Source organism: Salvelinus fontinalis, chromosome 39, assembly GCF_029448725.1.
Source record: "Salvelinus fontinalis isolate EN_2023a chromosome 39, ASM2944872v1, whole genome shotgun sequence".
NCBI classification, from domain to species: Eukaryota; Metazoa; Chordata; class Actinopteri; order Salmoniformes; family Salmonidae; genus Salvelinus; species Salvelinus fontinalis.
Genome location: NC_074703.1, coordinates 18,544,622 through 18,565,730, shown reverse-complemented (window position 1 = coordinate 18,565,730; position 21,109 = coordinate 18,544,622). Strand labels below are relative to the sequence as shown.

General features: G+C 42.1%; 1 protein-coding gene across 2 annotated transcripts in view; it reads left to right on the top strand.

Annotated features, from left to right (window-relative positions):
- LOC129838720 (synapsin-3-like) overlaps positions 1 to 21,109 on the top strand; it is a 139,881-nt gene that overhangs the window by 8,320 nt on the left and 110,452 nt on the right. The window contains exon 2 of one of the 2 annotated variants that reach the window (XM_055905876.1): positions 556 to 959. In XM_055905876.1, coding sequence (XP_055761851.1) covers positions 586 to 959 — 374 coding nt within the window. In that variant the 5' untranslated portion in view covers positions 556 to 585. Of the gene's footprint in view, positions 1 to 550; positions 960 to 21,109 lie in introns of both variants that reach the window. The other variant, XM_055905875.1, reaches the window with a different exon arrangement.

Sequence of the window (21,109 nt, the reverse complement as noted above, 5' to 3'; positions counted from 1 at the left end):
GTATAAATGCCCTCAAGTCCATCCCACCTAGAATACCCCCTTAACATGAGCCTATTAGTAGTACCTCTGTTCAAAATGCAAAGCCATTGTTTAGATTCAGATTCAAAATGCATTAGGTGTGTTTGACTAGGTTTGCGAATGTGAATCCCCCCTGCCTCCCCCAGCCTGCCGCCTCCTGTGCCTAAGGCAATTGCTCATCTATATGTATGCTTCTGAGGCTGCCACTGTGGCTCCAACAGGGTTGCGCAATCCTACTTTCCTTCTTCATGAATGATTGGTGGCTGGCTGGCTGCGGTTTATAGCCCAGTGTGTTCCTATGAGAGCTAAGCTGACATCAATGCTGCGTCAATGATGCTGCCTACTGCTCCATACTCCTTCTGTTCCAAATGCATTTTTATATGAGACATTTATTTACAGTAGCATATAACAATTGAGTATATAACAAATTATTGTTATTATTATTATTATTGTTACAAATGTATCATTATTATTATTATTATTATCTCTCCCTTCCTTTGTCTCTCTCTCGGATCTCACTGTCTACCCCTAGTCCAGCTGGCCTGACCGACCGACCCACCAGTCACCATGAACTACCTACGCAGGCGTCTGTCCGACAGCAGCTTTGTGGCCAACCTCCCCAACGGCTACATGATGGACCTGCAGAGTGGGCCTCGCCCCACCCCGCCCTCCTCCACCTCCAATCCCGCCTCCCCAGCCACGGAGAGGCGAACGCCCCCCAGCCTGCCACCACAGGCCCCGGCTTCAGGCTCGGCCCCGGCCCCCGGGGGTTTCCTCAGCTCCTTCTCCAGCGTGGTGAAGACCGCCCAGTTGGCACAGAACGCCGCAGCAGCAGCCAAGGCTTCAGCGGCGGTGGCAGAAGCTGCCGCAGCAGCACCCGCCAAACCTGTCATACGGAAGCCCAAGATTCTACTGGTCATCGACGATCTGCACACAGACTGGTATGTTTCTCTCCCATGAAAGTGACCACTATATCAGTATATTACACAAGCCTAGGCTATATCGCAAGTATTACTTGATATCACAGCAAGTAAAAACAACCTATTTGAATTCGGATGAAATGCACTGTGCTCAAGCAGTGTTTCACATACCCTCTGTCCACTTGGACAGCACATGGAATTTGCCAGAAAATAGCTAAAGTCTAATCTTGTATGCAGCATTAGTCATACTAATAAAGTGAAACCAGTTCAGAAAGGGAACAGCTGAGATGGCACCAATTAGATGCAAGTAACAATCATGCATTGCATTGGCGGTCTATTTAAACCCCTGGAGTTGATGTCCGCGCCTCCGTGGAAATCGAATTAGCATAATAAAACATCCCCATGAAGTTTAAGCGATATCTGTTTTGTTGCGTCTAAATCCACCGCATCCGCCGATGTCGCACTTGCGCATCTGTGGTAAAATTTGACAGCGCTAGAGCAGTGTTTGTCAGACCATTAGGCATCCCGAAAATAGTTTTTTTCTCCATAAAATCGTCTGTAACCGAACGGTTTGGACTATAAAACTATTGTTATTTTGCTCTAAGACCCCCACAAGCGTCTTGGCACTTGTCTGAAGTCAGTACAGACCATCTGCCTTCTATCTGTAGCTTCCAAACAGTTTGGGCTACACACTAATATGAAAAAGGTGGAAAGGTGGGACTCTCACGAACATGTACACTACTGTTCAAAAGTTTGGGGTCACTTAGAAATGTCCTTGTTTTTGAAAGAAAAGCACATTCTTTGTCCATTAAAATAACATACAATTGATCAGAAATAGAGTGTAGACATTGTTAATGTTGTAAATGACTTTTGTTGCTGGAAACGGCAGATTTGTTTTAATTTAATGGAATATCTACATGGGCGTACAGAGGCCCGTTATCAGCAACCATCACTCCTGTGTTCCAATGGCACGTTGTGTTAGCTAATCCAAGTTTATCATTTTAAAAGGCTAATTGATCATTAGAAAACCCTTTTGCAATTATGTCAACACAGCTGAAAACTGGCCTGCATCCCGGCGTTGCCTCTTCACTGTTGACGTGGAGACTGGTGTTTTGCGGTAACTACTTAATAAAGCTGCCAGTTGAGGACTTGTGAGGCGTCTGTTTCTCACACTAGACACTCTAATGTACTTTCTGGTTAGAGCCAGTTTGCGCTGTTCTGTGAAGGGAGTGGTACACGGCGTTGTACGAGATCTTCAGTTTCTTGGTAATTTTTCGCATGGAATAGCCATAATTTCTCAAAACAAGAATAGACTGACGAGTTTCAGAAGAAAAGTCTTTGTTTTTGGCCATTTTGAGCCTGTAATCGAACCCACAAATGCTGATGTTCCAAATACTCAACTAGTCTAAAGAAGGCCAGTTTTATTGCTTCTTTAATCAGGACAACAGTTTTCAGCTGTGCTAACATAATTGCAAAAGGGTTTTCTAATGATCAATTAGCCTTTTAAAATGCTAAACTTGGATTAGCTAACACAACGTACTTTTGGAACACCGGAGTGATGGTTGCTGATAATGGGCCTTCAAATGCCTATGTAGATATTCCATAAAATATCAGCCGTTTCCAGCTACAATAGTCATTTACAACATTAACAATGTCTATACTGTATTTCTGGTCGATTTTATGTTATTTTAATGGACAAAAAATGAGCTTTTCTTTCAAAAACAAGGACATTTCTAAGTGACCCCAGACTTTTGAACGGTAGTATACATGCAGGTTGTTTTGCTCTAGGACGCCTACAGGCCTCAAAAGTCTCATCTGAAGGTCTACCGGACCAGTAAAAAGAAAAAGAAGAGGTTAAATACACGTATGTTTCTTGATCTTTCTTATATCTCGCAGATATAGGACAGACACTTCAGAACAAACGTCCTTTTGATTTTTTGGGGGGGACAATCTGTTGTTCCAAGCAGTGAATCTGTTATTTAATGCGTTTGTATTGGCTAATAGCAGTAAATATTTTTCAGAATTCTTTTGGGGTATTTTTGGGGGGATACTTCAAGGAGTCTTAAAATTCTAAACCAAATAGCGAAGTGATCCTTGGTATGAACTTCTTAAAACAATTCCGTATAGCTTAGTAGAACCATCCTCCACTGGCTTAGACTCTTATGGGTTAAATTTGACTAGAATATCTCTCCCTCCGAACTTGGCTGCTGCCCTCAGCTCTCCATTAAGATTCTACAGGGAGGCCTGACTGGTCTTGGAATTATTACTAAGTCATGTCCCAGCAGACTATGCTGTTAGAAGTCTGTGCAGGACTTTTTTTCTTTCTTTCCTTTTAAAGGCCATCTGGGATCCCAAAATGTCGCATTCCCTTTTATCTTATTGTGTAGCTGTAATTAAGCCGTGCAGCAGAATCCCTTCAGTATCTACTGTAGATTCTCTAGGCTGAGTCAATCACTCTCAGTTCTCTAAGGAGCTCCCTGCAGCTTTATACAGTACACTCCGCCTATGGCAACTCTGCATTGTTTTTTGATATTTTGCCCACTGTATAATTATTTGTAGGAGATGGCCAGATGACCTTGACACATGTTACTGAGTATGTATTATAGAGCTTTTTTGACATGTAGTTTGAGTTTAAAAAAAAATTATAATAATAAAAATGCACCTTTATTTAACCAGGTAGGCTAGTTGAGAACAAGTTCTCATTTACAACTGCAACCTGGCCAAGATAAAGCAAAGTGGTGCGACACAAACAACAACACAGAGTTACACATGGAATAAACAAGCGTACAGTCAATAACACAATAGGAAAAAAAGAAAGTCTATATACAGTTTGTGCAAATGGCATGAGGAGGTAAGGCATTAAATAGGCCATAGTAGCAGAGTAATTACAATTTAGCAAATTAACACTGGAGTGATAGATGTGCAGATGATGATGTGCATGTAGAAAACTGGTGTGCAAAAGAGCAGAAAAGTAAATAAAAACAATATGGGGATGAGGTAGGTAGATTGGGTGGGCTATTTACAGATGGGCTATGTACAGCTGTAGCGATCGGTTAGCTGCTCAGATAGCTGATGTTTAAAGTTAGTGAGGGAAATATAAGTCTCCAACATCAGCGATTTTTGCAAATCGTTCCAGTCATTGGCAGCAGAGAACTGGAAGGAAAGGCGGCCAAAGGAGGTGTTGGCTTTAGGGATGACCAGTGAAATATACCTGCTGGGAGGAGGTGCTCTTGTTCTCCATGGACTTTAGTGTCCCACAACTTTTTGGAATTAGAGCTACAGGATGCAAATTTCTGTTTGAAAAAGCTAGTCTTCGCTTTCCTGACTGACTGCGTGTATTGATTCCTGACTTCCCTGAAAAGTTGCATATTGTGGGGACTATTCGATGCTAGTGCAGTCCGCCACAGGATGTTTTTGTGCTGGTCGAGGGCAGTCAGGTCTGAAGTGAACCAAGGGCTGTATCTGTTCTTAGTTCTACATTTTTTGAAAGGGGCATGCTTATTTAAGACGTTTGACAGTGATGAGGGGTGGTCGTTTGACCGCTGACCCATAGTGGATGCAGGCAATGAGGCAGTCATCGCTGAGATCCTGATTGAAAACAGCAGAGGTGTATTTGGAGGGCAAGTTGGTCAGGATAATATCAATGAGGGTGCCCATGTTTACGGATTTAGAGTTGTACCTGGTGGATTCCTTAATGATTTGTGTAAGATTGAGGGCATTGGGCCTCCCGGGTGGCGCAGTGGTCTAGGGCACTGCATCGCAGTGCTAGCTGCGCCACCAGAGTCTCTGGGTTCGCGCCCAGGCTCTGTCGCAGCCGGCCGCGACCGGGAGGTCCATGGGGCGACGCACAATTGGCCTAGTGTCGTCCGGGTTAGGGAGGGTTTGGCCGGTAGGGATATCCTTGTCTCATCGCGCTCCAGCGACTCCTGTGGCGGGCCGGGCGCAGTGCGCGCTAACCAAGGGGGCCAGGTGCACGGTGTTTCCGACACATTGGTGCGGCTGGCTTCCGGGTTGGAGGCGCGCTGTGTTAAGAAGCAGTGCGGCTTGGTTGGGTTGTGCTTCGACCTTCGTCTCTCCCGAGCCCGTACGGGAATTGTAGCGATCAGACAAGAGAGTAATTACTAGCGATTGGATACCACGAAAATTGGGGAGAAAAGGGGTTAAATTAAAAAATAAAAATAAAAAGATTGAGGGCATCTAGCTTAATTGTAGGACTGCCGGGGTGTTAAGCATATCCCAGTTTAGGTCACCTAACAGAACGAACTCTGAAGATAGATGGGGGGCAATCAATTCACATATGGTGTCCAGGGCACCGCTGAGTCTATAACAGGCGGCAACAGTGAGAGACTTATTTCTGGAGAGATTCATTTTTAAAATTAGAAGCTTGAACTGTTTGGGCATAGCCTGCAAAGTTCTGTCATACTTTCCAGGTCTATCTCTGGAGTAGATTGCAACTCCTCCCCCTTTGGCAGTTCTATCTTGACGGAAAATGTTGTCGTTTGGTATGGAAATCTCAGAATTTTTGGTGGCCTTCCTAAGACAGGATTCAGACACGGCAAGGACATCAGGGTTGACGGAGTGTGCTAAAGCAGTGAGTAAAACAAACTTAGGGAGGAGGTTGCTGATGTTAACATACATGAAACCAAGGCTTTTTCGGATACAGAAGTCAACAAATGAGAGTGCCTGGGGACACGCAGGGCCTGGGTTAACATCCGCATCACCCGAGGAACAGAGGAGGAGTAGGATGAGGTTACGGCTAAAGGCTATCAAAACTGGTCGTCTAGTGCGTTGGGGACAGAGAATAAAAGGAGCAGATTTCTGGGTGTGGTAGAATAGATTCAGGGCATAATGTACAGACAGGGGTATGATGGGGTGTGGGTACAGTGGATGTGAACCCAGGCACTGAGTGATGATAAGAGAGGTTGCATCTCTGGACTCGCTAGTTATGCTGGGTGAGGTCCCCGCATGTGTGGGAGGTGGGACAAAGGAGTTATCTGAGGCATGTTGAGTGGGACTCAGGGCTAGCTTCGGGGCTGGGTCACTCGGTGGCAGCTAGCTAGCCGTGATGATCAGGAGTAATGGTCCAGGGTTTACGGCAGTCCGATTCTGGCAGGCTGGCAAGTATTATCCAGGCTAAAAAAACGGCTGGTGTCTGTGCGGAAGGTAAAGGCCGCTAGCAGTGGCTGACAATGACTAAATAGCTAGTAGCTAATTAGCTGGTTAGCTTCTGAGTTGCAACCAGACTGAAGAAAAAAACTGTGCATTTGTTAATGAGGCATGTTCAGAGTCAGTTTGACAGCATCTTTTTCATAATAGTATGAATGTTTCATAGGTCTTCTGTGCAGACATGGGCCAAACATAAAAACAAAAACAAACATACTGGATACAATATCAAAAGAAATGTGGTTAAGCATCTCCAATGAAAGTTGGTCTTGACCCAGTTATACACGGTACAGCAGGTGTCCCTTGTATGTACAGTGTAGTGGACCTTTGTGTTCATATCCGTTTGCCCAGACACCATATCCATTTTAAGCTTAGGTCTATAAGTGAACATGCTAAGTGCATGTTTTCAAGTACAAGCGGTCAGCTGTCAGTGAGAACTTGAGTGAATCCTTTACCAAACATACCATTATGTTTGTGTGTATTGTATCAACCATGCAGTCTTCTCTTTATTGTTGGTGATGTGTGGCCATGGTTGGTAAAAGGCTGTAATAAATATAGGTCTTAAAAAAGTGTTTTTATGCGTATTGTTTGATATAAACAGCATTGGGATATTACCATATGAAAACTGAGGTGTTTCATTTTTGGCCACACTGAGGCACTGTAGTCCACTTGCCACAAGTTCACAACCTACTCTAGCGCTGATGTGTTTCTTCACATTCACTGCATCTCTGTGTAGAGTAACACCGAGTTATGAACAGCAGGTGGCGCTAGCTGATAACCTATTGGAGAACTCTGAGAGAATCTGTACCTGTGCTGAGCATTGCTCCCTGGGTTACCTCTGACCATTCAATACTACCTGTGAACACCTATATGGTCTGCCACCACAATACAGATCTGTTCAAGTGGCACATACATGGCCTTATTCTGTTGTAATCGTTCCATTTCAAACACATGGGGATTAACTTGTTTACTCAGTATAGAGTGAGCAGTGCACCATCAAAGATTGAGCTTTGTGGTAGCAGCATGGCCCTTTACATGGAGACCTACACACGTGGTGTAATTTGTCTCTTCTCTTGAGGCTCTTCTCTTTTTTTATCATCATCTCTTTATATCACTGTAATTCAGTACAATAGACGTGCCTTGCCAGATTGACAATAACCATATGAGTTGGCAAGACAGCACAAACACGTCTGAGACCAGGCTACCAAATCAAAGGTGGAGTAAGAGTGGTGAATAACTGCAGCTCAACCTTTGAACTATTGAGCAATACCCCTGTGAGAGAAGTACAACTCGTAAAAGCCTTGCTGCTTTGGCAACGTGTCTGTATCATGGTGCCGATTTCTTCCCCCTCCTCACTGTTTGTTAAAGACAATGTGAACGAATGTGCATTTAGGCATGCTAGTTTTCTCTCTTCAGTTGAATGTGTGGATGAATAGATGGCCGTGTAGTGCTACTACAGATGTCAGTTCTCTGTGAACCCTCCTGCTACCGTCTGTCTGTCTGTCTGTCTCCATTCTATTCCATGCACTTGGCTGTCGTCGTAGGGGAAACATAAAGCTCCAGAAGTGTTTGAATGGGCCTCCATTACCACATTAGTTTCTGATAGTCATTTTGCAGACACTTTAACAGGGTCCAGTGGAATTGTGTCAACACCCTTCTGTCAGCTACCACAATATATGCATCAGTAGGTGTTCAGGTGGCATTGCAAACAGGGGTGAAATGAAAACAATGTCAACTTTTTCTCGTGTTGAATAAGACATATCTCTTTATTTTAGTGGAGGACACTTGCTAGGGATGCTAGGGAAAACGTGATAAAACCTTTAAGATAAAGTAGTAGATCATGGTTTTAGGTGAAATCGAGGGCTTTAAATCCTTGACTCGCATCTGAAAGTCTGCAAGGTACAGTAGTTCATGAAAAGTTCACTTTGTGGCTGCCTAAGCTTTCCAATAGTCCTCAGATGCTTTGTGTTTTTACTGCATCTCCATAAATCAACATTGATCCTATCTCCCGGCACTTTTATTGTTGCTACGGTTGCCAACACAAGTATTTTATCTGGAGCAAAAACTATTATAGACGACACAAACCGATAGCTTGGAGAAGGTTGCCCCGGACCGCAGGCGAACGGCCATGAGATAAATAACCACAATAGAACCATTCCCACCAGGCAACCAAAAAAAGAGCTGCGTTTGTATTTCAGGATCAATGTTTGCCTGATGGGGGGGCCACAAACTGGTGCTCCGTTTCGTTTCAAACTCCCAGGTTTACATTTGTAGACAAAATGGAACTATTGAAATTGGTCAATGTTTTCCTGCTTTGTCTCTGTCGGTACCTCTGCAATAATCTGGTTTTGATGTGCTTTAATTCCCGGTTAATTCCGTATCAAGATGAGTTATTAATAACACCATTTGACCTATATTCAAGCCTTGGGATCATGTGGTGTAATACAGACATTGAAACGTGAATGCTTTAGTGATCCATGATTACCCAAATATCTTAACCAAGTATGAGAATTAAACATTTTTTATGATGCATTGATAGATGGTGTTAGGTTCTAATTATCAGGGTAAGAACTCGACGGACACTATAAAAGCTTAAACCAAGTTTATTCTTCCCAAAGGATCGAACAGCTGAACAGACAAAGACATGGTTACAATAGTGGCGGTATATGTACCGCCACTTTGGGTGGAGTCTCCTCCTTCTCGCTAAATATAGTTTCCTGCCTAGCAATAAAGATGCTAAGTGATACGGGCAATAAACTTTTCCTTCTCCCTTAACGTGACTTAACTTCTCCCTTAACGTATTTCAAGTTTAGGAGTCTCGGAATCCATCAATCACCCGTTCTGAAAATTTAACTCCATACTGTTCAACATTACATAAACTTGGAAATGACTTATAAATGGACAAACAATAATAATACAACATGAACCAAAAAAATGTATAATAAACAAGCCTAACATTCACAGTGACATATACAAACCCAGAGACTTATGGCCTCTGTTCAATGATCACACCAAGCACACTCTTATTTCCATTTCTCATAGAACACTGATAATAACATGTCTGTTGGAGCTGTTGACTCCTTCCATCTCAACTTTCTCCTTCTGGTTCCTAGGAGAATGATAGCACAAGACTTGAAAAGCAACGAGAAACACGAAACATAACAGTATTAACAATGTGGTAATCTATGCACAATTATATATGCATGAAAACCCAAAGTTTGATAACATGACAATTCCCACTCTTTCTTCGCCTGACTCCCAGACCCAACCCATCTGCATGTCTACAGTGGAATCTAGTCCTTCTCTCTCTCTTTAGCTCTGCTTCCTCTGTCATGGCGTCTTCAAGCTCACCCATTATGCAGCTGGATCTCACTTCATGTGAGAAGTGTGAACCCACCGAGGAGAGACGTGCCGATCTTTACCGCTGCAGGTGCTGTAAGGAGTACTACGTGTGGACACACTGCAACGCAGGGGTCATTTCCTGACAACATAGACTCTCCCAACAATGCTATTAAAGTAACCCCTGCTACTACTAACACTGCCCATGACGCATACCTCAAATACCTCAAATCCCCAATTTGGACCGTAGTCCAATTCCATGCTGTTACTATCGCCTCCTTCAATAACTGTCCCTACAGCGACTGCCCGTGAGAGTAACTACTGCATGGAATCTGTCTAGTGTTCGCTGGCTGTTTGGCTGTTATAAATGCGAAAGAGATCAATGACGTTGGAAGAATATCCAACCTAACAAAACTCTGAGTCACAGGTTTCCTGAAAGTTGACAATAGTGTCTGAAATGCCTATCTCTGCTACTTTCACCATGATCTGGGTATGTGTAATAGTCCCTATACTGTGCACAGTTAGCTGTCCTCCCTCTCCTACGAGCTATCTCCTGTAACAATATACATAGTCTCTGGGGATGATACCACTCTATCACCCCGAACTCAATTTATGAGCCCCCACAGATCTCCACCCAGTCACGTTCCATCCCACGTAACAGCCTTATGTAAACATTCTGTCTCAAACACAGACCTCATGTGTACCTCGCCTCCTGCTACAGATACATTTGCACATATATCATTCCATCTAACTCATATGGTCACTACTATTAATGCACTTCTAAAGTTATAAATATACTAAAAATTCTCAAATCAATAAGTCAATATACACTGCTCAAAAAAATAAAGGGAACACTTAAACAACACAATGTAACTCCAAGTCAATCACACTTCTGTGAAATCAAACTGTCCACTTAGGAAGCAACACTGATTGACAATAAATTTCACATGCTGTTGTGCAAATGGAATAGACAAAAGGTGGAAATTATAGGCAATTAGCAAGACACCCCCAATAAAGGAGTGGTTCTGCAGGTGGTGACCACAGACCACTTCTCAGTTCCTATGCTTCCTGGCTGATGTTTTGGTCACTTTTGAATGCTGGCGGTGCTTTCACTCTAGTGGTAGCATGAGACGGAGTCTACAACCCACACAAGTGGCTCAGGTAGTGCAGCTCATCCAGGATGGCACATCAATGCGAGCTGTGGCAAGAAGGTTTGCTGTGTCTGTCAGCGTAGTGTCCAGAGCATGGAGGCGCTACCAGGAGACAGGCCAGTACATCAGGAGACGTGGAGGAGGCCGTAGGAGGGCAACAACCCAGCAGCAGGATCGCTACCTCCACCTTTGTGCAAGGAGGAGCCCTGCCAGAGCCCTGCAAAATTATCTCCAGCAGGCCACAAATGTGCATTGTTTGCAAAATTTTTCCCATATTAGAGCCGAATTGGTAGAAGGCTCGTGAATCGCGGCTGTCTGTTGCCATATCAATAGTTCTTATTCCCAAACCTCTCCCGACGATGTCCAGGGTGTTTTAGATTTCTTCACTCCCGTCTATAATACACACCTTCTATTAACTGTTTTCCAAGGTAGCGCTACCCATTTCCCCGAAGAATAGTTATGGTATTTGTGCCTTTAATTGGTCACGGCACCTAATTCCTTGTATTAGAACCACTACTATAGAGTCTGCAAATGTATTACTGGAGAATACGGATGACCTAATGTCTTATTCCAGGGTTGCGCCTCAAATATCACTGTTGTTGATAACACACATTACCAACATTATTCCCACTTGTCTTCCTAGTTCCACATAATCTGTCACAGTTCACCGCCCCAATAGGGGGCATAAACCAACCTCTCTCCTTATTGCTACTGCTCATATTCTCGAATCATGTTATCTTTGTCATTTTCTAACCATGGATGAGGCTCTCCTCCAGACACTTATCCATCCCCTGGCACTACACTGCCTCACACTCTATTCTTATAATACTCACAGGAACCAACCCACTCGGGATTTACCCCCTAGGACTTACCCTCTGCCAGTACCAGCCTGCTCAGGCTTACCTTCCGGGACTTACCCTATAGTTTATAGTAGTCACAGGAACTAACACACTTGGTATTTACCCCCTAGGACTTACAAGCCTGCTAGGGCTAAACCTTCCGGGACTTACCCTATATAGTACTAGCAGGAACCAACCCACTCGGGATTTACCCCCTAGGACTTACCCTCTACATACTTACCCTCTACATCCTGGACTTACCATATACCACAAAGCTACGACTGGTCGTAATACAATGGGACTACTGAATAAGCTCAGGCTTTCTAGAGTCCGTATCCTATAATTGGTTCAGCCTACGACTCTCATCTCCCCAAGATGTCAGAATTAGTGATAACAGGTATAGGAACTGTGCCTACCTTGTTTCTGGTGCCGGCTCCTGTTTCACTGATTCAGAATCTCTAGTTCGACTGCAAATCGTGGTGAACCCTGCTCGCAGCACCAACTGTTAGGTTCTAATTATCAGAGTAAGAGCTCGCCGGACACTATGAAAGCTTAAACCAAGTTTATTCTTCCCAAAGGATAGAACAGCTGAACAGACAAAGACATGGTTAAAAATAGTGGTGATATATGTACCCCACTTTAGGTGGAGTCTCCTCCTTCTAACTAAACATAGCATCTTTATTGCTTGGCAGGAAACAAAGTGATACTGGCAATAAACTTTTCCTTCTCCCTTAACCTGACCTGACCTCGACCCCTTTCATCACTAATCCATGACTCTCTCCCCTCATCAGTGCCTGCCACATATGATCGTTTTCCCGACACGCAGTACATTCCGAGCTTAATTGCACCCACCATATACCTTCCTCCTACAGATACCCATTAACTTCTGGTGTAGACGTTCTAAACCATAGCACACAATATTTCAAAAGAATACCTGATAATTAACCCTATTTCAAGTTTGAGTTAGAACCCAGAATTCATCAATGGCTTATTGATGGCTGATAGGTTCTCTTATCTCAAATTGGTTTAATAGTGATTTACAATATTACACTAAATACCAATCAGTGTTACAACATGTGTGGTGGCTTTGCCACAGTCTTCATGTTCCCCGAATTGACCTTTCTCATTGTTAATATTTAATAGAATCTCATAGCTGAGTGAACATGACTGTAATATTTATGTCTCCCCTTGTGAGGTGTTTGCACAGACAGCTGTATTAGAACTAGTAGCTCATTAGTACTGTACTGTGTATCCAAGATATTAGGATCTTTAATTGTGGGTGAGGGTTAGTGTTGGTGAGGGTGTCCCATGTCCATCCATCGTTGCCCTCTGCCTCGGGGTCACATTTCCTCCAGGGCATTCCAGAGGAGAGGCTGCTGGTCTCCAGGGAAACGCTGGGCTCCCCTGACAGGCCTGGCCTCCAGCTCTGACTGGGGCACAATGGCGGTGCACACACACACAGCAGCTTTCACCACCCACAACATCACCATCCACCATCCTCATCACTTTTTCTGTTTCTCCATCTCATCTTTCCTTTTCCCTCCCGCTCTTTTTCTCTCTCTCCAGTTCTCATTTCATCTTTCGCTAGCTCTCGGTCTCTCATTCCTATTCTCACCTCTGTCTTTCTCTCACCGTCTTTCGGAATCTCTCACTCCCAGGATTCCCTCTCTCCTCCTTTCTCCTGCTTGGCTGCCTCGTCCCTCTCTCTCACCATCTCGCCCTCCTCATCTGACTTGCCATTGGTTCCCTGTCATGCCATACCCTCCTCAGAATGCCATGCCACATGACATTCTGCAAGCCAAGAAGCTGTCAGTTTGTTGTTCGAATCTGAACAATGTACCGGCTCTTGAATGATCCTATATTAGATTACTCTATCCAACCGTTCTTTGGTGAATGCAATACAATCACTGATGTCATTATTGTCATATCTGCTGTCGAAGTGATAGTAATTGATGGCTGTGGGAAAAATCTGTCTGTGAGTTCTCATTGTCATATAGCTTAACCCATGTTTTCACGTGTAAGAAAGAATAGCAAATTCCAGATTTCATAATCTGTCAAAATACATGACTCACTTTGGCTTTATGGAAGACTAATGCAATGGAGGGAAAAGTTTCACGGTAAAGATTCTGGATTCCTCTGCATGATGTTTTTACAATGGGTGTGTGACTGTAAGAGTGAGTGTTTGGGAAGAACATGGGCCAAATCCTGTCTGGGTGTTTACTCTTGGAACCATGCGAAGGGCTGCTCACCTCTACTTTTCAAGTCCAACTGACTATAAATTGAAGTGATAATTTGAAGTGATGACAGGTTGTACAATGAATGCTTTGGCTTGAAAACATACCAGTCATTTTTAACCCATACGCGAGCCTCCTGGTCTCGCTTCATGGCTCATGCTCTATTACGGTCATGGTGAAGGTAAGAGTGGCCCTGGGTGACAGAGCATTGGTCTTTTTTTTTTTTTTTTTTTTTTTTTTTTTTAGGGGTGGATCAGCTTAGTATTGCGGAAAGAATGTTGCTTCCAATGTAATTGTCTGCATCATTTCCATTCCCCCATATTTTTTTGGGTAAATATATATATCCATATACGTATGCATACATATACACATATATACATACACATACCTATATAGACATACATACTTTTTTAAAGAATATGCCTTTATTATTATTCCCCGCGACCCTACCACCAATCCCCCAATTGGAGTAAACTTATAAACACTTCTGCTTTTACCTTCAATTTCTACATCTTATACCTATCTTACAGACACAGTCCACTTTACAATAGTTCTCTCTTATTTGTTCTTAGTCCTTCCTCTATTTCTGTTGTCCATCCAATTTTATTTCCACTTGTAACTGTGCTATTTCACAAAAGCTCCGCACCTATACACATTTCACAGATCCCGTATGCCCTATATTGTTTATCTTGTTATTAGTCCCACCCTTCAGCTCCACCCAACCCCTCCCATCTATCTTCCAATATCATCCATTTCGGATTTCTATTTGCCATACATTTCTCAACTGTGCTGTGATGCTTCACAAAAGACCTGAACCTTCCTATTCTCATAGCTTCTACAGATTGTAAATTAAAAATAAACATCTTTGCCAAAATAATTATTATATTATTGATTGATTGACTATGGCTTTTCAAATCCCCCAGTATTGCTATCTGTAGCGTTAGTTTTAGGCAAATGTTGCAATTCTTCAGCCATTCCTGGACCTGTGACCAAAAACGAGCTACATATGGACAATACCAAAATAAATGATCTAATGACTCTGCCTCCTCACAACAGAATCTGCAGAGCTGGGAAGATTGTATACCCCATATATATAACATTCTATTAGTTGCAAGAATTTTGTACAGTAATTTATATTGAAAAATTCGAAGTTTTGAATCCGGCGTTGTTTTGCGTATCAATTCATAAACCATGTGCCATGGAATGGGTACATCGAAAATCTCTTCCCAACTATTTTGCAATTTGTATTGCACAGCTGTTAGTTTTTTGGTCCTTAAATGAAATTGGTATATGTTTTTATTTATCACACTTTTCTTTAACCATTTTTGTTCTTTAATACAGGGCCGACATACAAGTTCCTTACTTCTTTCCCCTTCTACTTGCCTCTTCCATTTTTGTGGTAATGCTGCAATTAATTGGTTGTAATTTTGGGTAGAGCAGACTTTTCCATATGTCTGTGTTAGCTGCATGTGTGACATAACTCCACCAGTCCTATTTATGATATCATTCACAAAAATTATACCTTTTTTAAACATTTCTTCGATAAATACAGTTTTTTTATCAATTATTATATTTGAATTTAACCACAATATTTGTTGTACTATTTGTTCCGTCCTTTCAGGTGGATTAAACTGAAATTGCAACCAACTTTCTAAGGCTTGTTTAAAGAATAAGGATATTTTGGAGATCATTTCCTTTTCAAACAACCGAAAATGAGCAGGTGTAATCTGAATAAAGGGAAAAAGGCCCTTCTTGAACATAGGATGAGACATTCGTACCAGTTTACTAGAGAACCAGTTTGGATTTAAGTATAACTTTTGTATGACCGATGCCTTTAGTGAGAGGTCTAATGCTTTAATATTTAATAATTTCTGCCCTCCGAATTCATATTCGTTATATAAATAGGCCCTTTTAATTTTATCTGGCTTGCCGTTCCAAATAAAATTGAATATTTTTTGTTCATATAATTTAAAAAACAGGTCACTAGGTGTAGGCAAAACCATAAGCAAATAGGTAAACTGTGATATGACTAAAGAGTTAATTAGGGTGATTTTTCCACAAATAGACAGGTATTTTCCTTTCCATGGTAGCAAGATCTTATCTATTTTTGCTAACTTTCTATAAAAATTTATTGGAGTGAGATCACTTCTTTCTTTTGGGATTTTTATACCGAGTATGTCCACATCTCCGTCAGACCATTTAATTGGTAAACTACATGGCAATATAAAATGTGTATTTTTTAGTGATCCAATACGTAATATGGTACATTTATCATAATTTGGTTTTAATCCAGAGAGGATAGCAAAGGTATCTAGATCCTCTATGAGGCCCTGGAGAGACTCTAGTTGTGGTTTTAAAAGAAAACATGAATCATCAGCGTACAATGACACCTTAGTTTTTAAGCCCTGGATTTCTAATCCTTTAATATTAATGTTTGATCTAATTTTAACAGCTAACATTTCGATGGCAATAATAAATAGATATGCCGATAGTGGACAACCTTGTTTTACTCCTCTAGATAGTTTAAAACTTTCTGAGATGTAGCCATTATTTACTATTTTACACCTAGGGTTACTATACATAATTTTAACCCATTTTATAAGAGATTCCCCAAAATTGAAATATTCTAGGCATTTATATATAAACTCCAGTCGTACTTTATCAAAAGCCTTTTCAAAATCAGCTATGAAAACCAGGCCTGGTGTCCCCGATATCTCATAGTGTTCTATTGTTTCCAGTACTTGCCTTATATTATCTCCAATGTATCGTCCATGTAAAAAACCTGTCTGATTAGGATGAATAATATCTGACAAAACTTTTTTTATTCTATGCGCCAAGCATTTTGCTAGGATTTTTGCATCACAACACTGAAGTGTAAGAGGTCTCCAATTTTTTAATTGGACTGGATCTTTATATATACCACTTGGGTCCTGTTTCAGTAATAACGATATCAGACCTTCTTGTTGTGTGTCTGATAATCTACCATTTATATAGGAGTGGTTAAAACAAGTTAATAGAGAGCATTGGTCTTTACTGTATCTAGGTCAGACGTTTTCAATGGTTCAGGGCTAACTAAATGACAGGGAAGGATAACCATGGATCTTATAGTCAACAGCTCAACAGCTGGAAAACCTTGAGAAGAAGATCAGTGATGAGATTAATTTGCATCTCATTTACTGTAAAGCAGCATATGGAAAGCAGGGATAGGTGGGAGATAAAGGGGTACAGCAAGAAGAGACGTATGGAGAGAGCTAGTATGACCTTCTACTGCCAGAGAAGACAAACACCAAGGCAGGGAATCAGGGCAGGCGTTATGGGTGGTCCTTAGGGGGCCTGGCCCGCCCTACCATACCTCCTTGCCCGTCCAAATAAAATATTAAAATACTGATAATTTATTGGATTGAGACGCACGCCGTCAGAAAGACGCATCAATCTCTGATAAATCAGCAGAGCGAGCGAAACAGCGCCCCTTTGTGTCATTATGTGTATCTGATGCTGTCTGGACAAAAATAGTATGGCATGTCATACTCTTTTTGTCCAGGCAGCGTCAGATACATGGGCTACATATAGCAAGACAGAGGGGTGCTGTTTAGCTCACTCGGATGCTTTCTCCGGTGAGATAGTTTCTTCTCCTGACAGTAGAGCCTGCTCCGAGCACTCTCCCGATATTTGAAGGTGCCATGCCCAGTTGATAAGCACCCTGATAATTGCCTCGAATCTAAACCTAAACTATACCCAAACAATTTTAACAGATATAACAACATGAAATGAATGGAGTAATATGTGATGGGGGAGAAATGAGGAGAATGGGTGAGTTGATGGGTGAGGGGAAGCGAAAGATGCATAACTATGTAATCACCAATTTATGAATGAAGAACAGAACGGGCCTTTATTGTTTTGATCTATTCTAAATTATAATCTCAAAATGGTATGTACGCTAAATCAGTACACCGAATCCAAGCAGTCTACTCTGGCCTACTTGGAGTACCAAGTGAGCGCGTGCGTCATTTACAAATGGCAAGAAGACCAAGATGAATGGACGCACATGCTGCATTCGCATTGCTACAAAACCTGAATGAAAACGACTCAGACGGTGGGGAAGAAATGAATCACAACAATCTCTGATGATTATTCTCCTGATTCTGAGCCTCAGCCTGAACCAACACCTCCGAGGCCTAAGCGCAAAAAAAGCCAGAACGGTGTGCGCTGAGCAGGTGCCTGCGCCACCACCAAATGAAGCGGTGAAACAGGAGAGAGGAGGGACGGCCCTGTTTGGATCGAACAAGCCGATGACAATGCTACGGGCCGATTATTAGCACAAAAAAAAACCCATTAGCAACGCATTCACCAGCTTTCCTTGTTTATGTGACATGGACATGCTCCAATAAGCTGACAATTTACTATTTTTGACTGCTGTCATATCGAGACTTATATTAATTATAATGCCATTATTGCTTTTGTGCTGATTGTCACTTTATCAAGCACACTTGGTGCATATTTTTAAGCAATAAGGCACGAGGGGGTGTGGTATATGGCCAATATACCACGGCTAAGGGCTGTTCTTAAGCGCGACGCAACGCAGTGCCTGCATACAGCCCTTAGCCGTGGTATATTGGCCATATACCACAAACCCCCGAGGTCTTATTGCTATTATAAACTGGTTACCGACGTAATTACAGCAGTAAAAATAAAAGTTTTGTCATACTACAGTCTGATATACCACGGCTGTCATCCAATCAGCATTCAGGGCTCAAACCACCCAGTTTATAATGTTGTTTAGGCTAATGATGTTTTCATTATTTGACTGAGCATCTTGTGCGTCTTGGTGGTTGGGGTATTTTTTTGTATTTTGTTATAAAATTAAGCTGTTACCACGTTCCAACACATGCTTTCTGTTTCGTAGTTGTAACAAATGCGCTCCACAGATACATGAATTAGTTTTGAACACTTTAATCAAAGTGTTTTTAGTGTTTAAATAGCAGGGGTCTCCAACAGGTCGATCTCAAGCTTCCAGTAGCTCGCCAAATCATTCTGAAAAAAAGCAATTTATGATCATTTCAGCACCATTTTGGTTGGGACAGCGCCATCGCGCTGATTTGCAACAATCATTTATTCATATCATACCATTACACAGCATACTGTAGGAGTCGAGTCATTCATGCCTTTAAATACAATCAAGCATTTTATTATTATCATGTATAAGGCCGGGCAGGCAGGCCCCGTCGGGTTTGGGCTGGGAATGAGAACTCCATCACAGGCTGTCACGTATCAGACATCGTAAGCTCCCGGCCACTATCCAATCAAATCCATTTTGACATTATCCCTAGTTAGTTCAAATTGGCTTACAAAACCAAACGTAACACAATATCTGTCAATTCATTTCCCGTGTATTTCTGTGTGATGTGGATGGTGTGTGTGTGTTTGTCTATCATTCACTTAGCCAGCGGTAATGATGCAAATTAAGCTTATCTGGCAGAACTATATAATGATTATTAGTATCAATCCAATGGGCTTTTGTTTTGCAAACTCTGTCATGACATATATAGCAACAGAAACATAGCTCAACCAGCACATTCCTCTCGCACAAAATGCACAATTAAAGAGGTATTACTCCAAAAAATCGAAATGTGTTAATTTTTTCCACCGCCCCAAAACATTGTCTTCTGGTGTGATTTAAGCATTGACATGGACTCAGAACGTCTAATTTCATTGTTTCTCTATTAAATAATTTTAACTATTTAGTAAAAACTGAAAACAAATCCAAACCAGGAAAAATAAAGGTGAGACAATGGAATATCGGGAAAATACAAAGTGCCTATTTGAAGGCTACGAAAAAAATCTGAGTACCTCTGAACATGTTTCATAATTTAAAAGTAACTCCCATGTTAGAAATGATTGGAGACCCCTGTCCTACAGTAACATAAACTAATCAAAAAAATTGTATTCTTATGTTACCTAAGACAAGCGAGAGCATATATAAAATGTTTTAATTACACTGTTAGAATGTTGCAGTCATGATGACTGCTCATAAGCTTGAAGGGGGTCTATTGAGGCCCAGGGGTTATTTTTTATGTATAAAAAAACTGCAGTGTGCGCACACAGGTGGTCCCGTGAAAAGAAACTTGCCCCTCTATGGGGCCCTTCCAACTCATTAGTTCTAGCGCCAGCCCTGCAAGGAGTGATAGTAGAAATGTGCAATTGCAAGAAGAGACATAGGAAAGAATGCAACTTTTTTTCTGTCACAGAAAAGACACCAATAATCTTTTGGGTGATCAACAGAAAATGTGCAATCCCAAAGAGAAGAGAGAGTGAGTTGAGTTGAGAGGCAGTTACTCTAAATCCCTAACAGCCTGTGTCCTACTGATCAGGAGCCTCCAGCATGTAGAGCGCACACGCGCACACACACACACAGCAAACACACACACAGCAAACACACACCAACAGCTAGCATGTAGCCCTTGACAGATTGATAACCGGCCCACGCCTGCTAGGGGTGAGAGTTCACCGGCTGGACCCACAGAGTGTTGGCAAAGACACAGGCTCACAGGCTGTAGAGCTCTTAACGCCGAAAAGTGTGCACGAGAGGTAGTATATCTGAAATGTCCAGATTGATGTGAATGTCCACCCCCATCCTCTCCTCCAAACACACACATACCCAATCCCTCGCTTTTCAAAGCGACACCGTCACCGTCGGTTTCGTGTGTTTGTGTTTGTTCTTTGTGTTTTTGTGGTTGTTTCTGTTTGTTTCTGTGTATGTGTTTGGTTATCAGGGCTGTCTAAAAGTGTAATCATGTTTCCTGCCTATGGTGTTTGATGATGCGAGTGAAGCCTGATGCCTGGCCTGTAACGATGCCATGGTTAGGAACAGGAAATGGGTTTTCAGAGAGACTCAGACTACGAAAAAAGGACATCACTGTTACTGTGTGTGTACAGGGACATTGTCCCATTCAGGGACATTGAGTCATATCTCTTTTAATATCCTGTTGATTTGAGATCCGCCTCTCTCTCTTTACTCTTTCTCCTCTCTTGCTGTTTCTTTATGAGGTGCCTAACCGCCTAGTAGGTGGGGGATATGATGTTATGACTGATTATGATGTTCAGCTGGTTTTTAGTCTGGGAAAGTTTGTATGGTACTACACAAGGACCACGATGCTGTAATCATGGAAACAAATAATATTTGTCAATGGTCTCAAGCTATTTTGGAAAACTTGACGTTTCAGCCTTCCTCAATCAAATAAACAGATTATTCCGAGGTTGTTTTGACTGCATACTGTGGTTATGACTACATACTTTTCTCTGTTGGTGAAGAAACAGAAGTGTAGTGATACAGTATACACAGGTGGCCACTACAACAGATACCTTTATAATTATACAGGATTCAGGTGATACTGGAGAACCTATTTTCTAGTCGTCTCGACACAGGTCATTTCAAGACTGTAGACAAT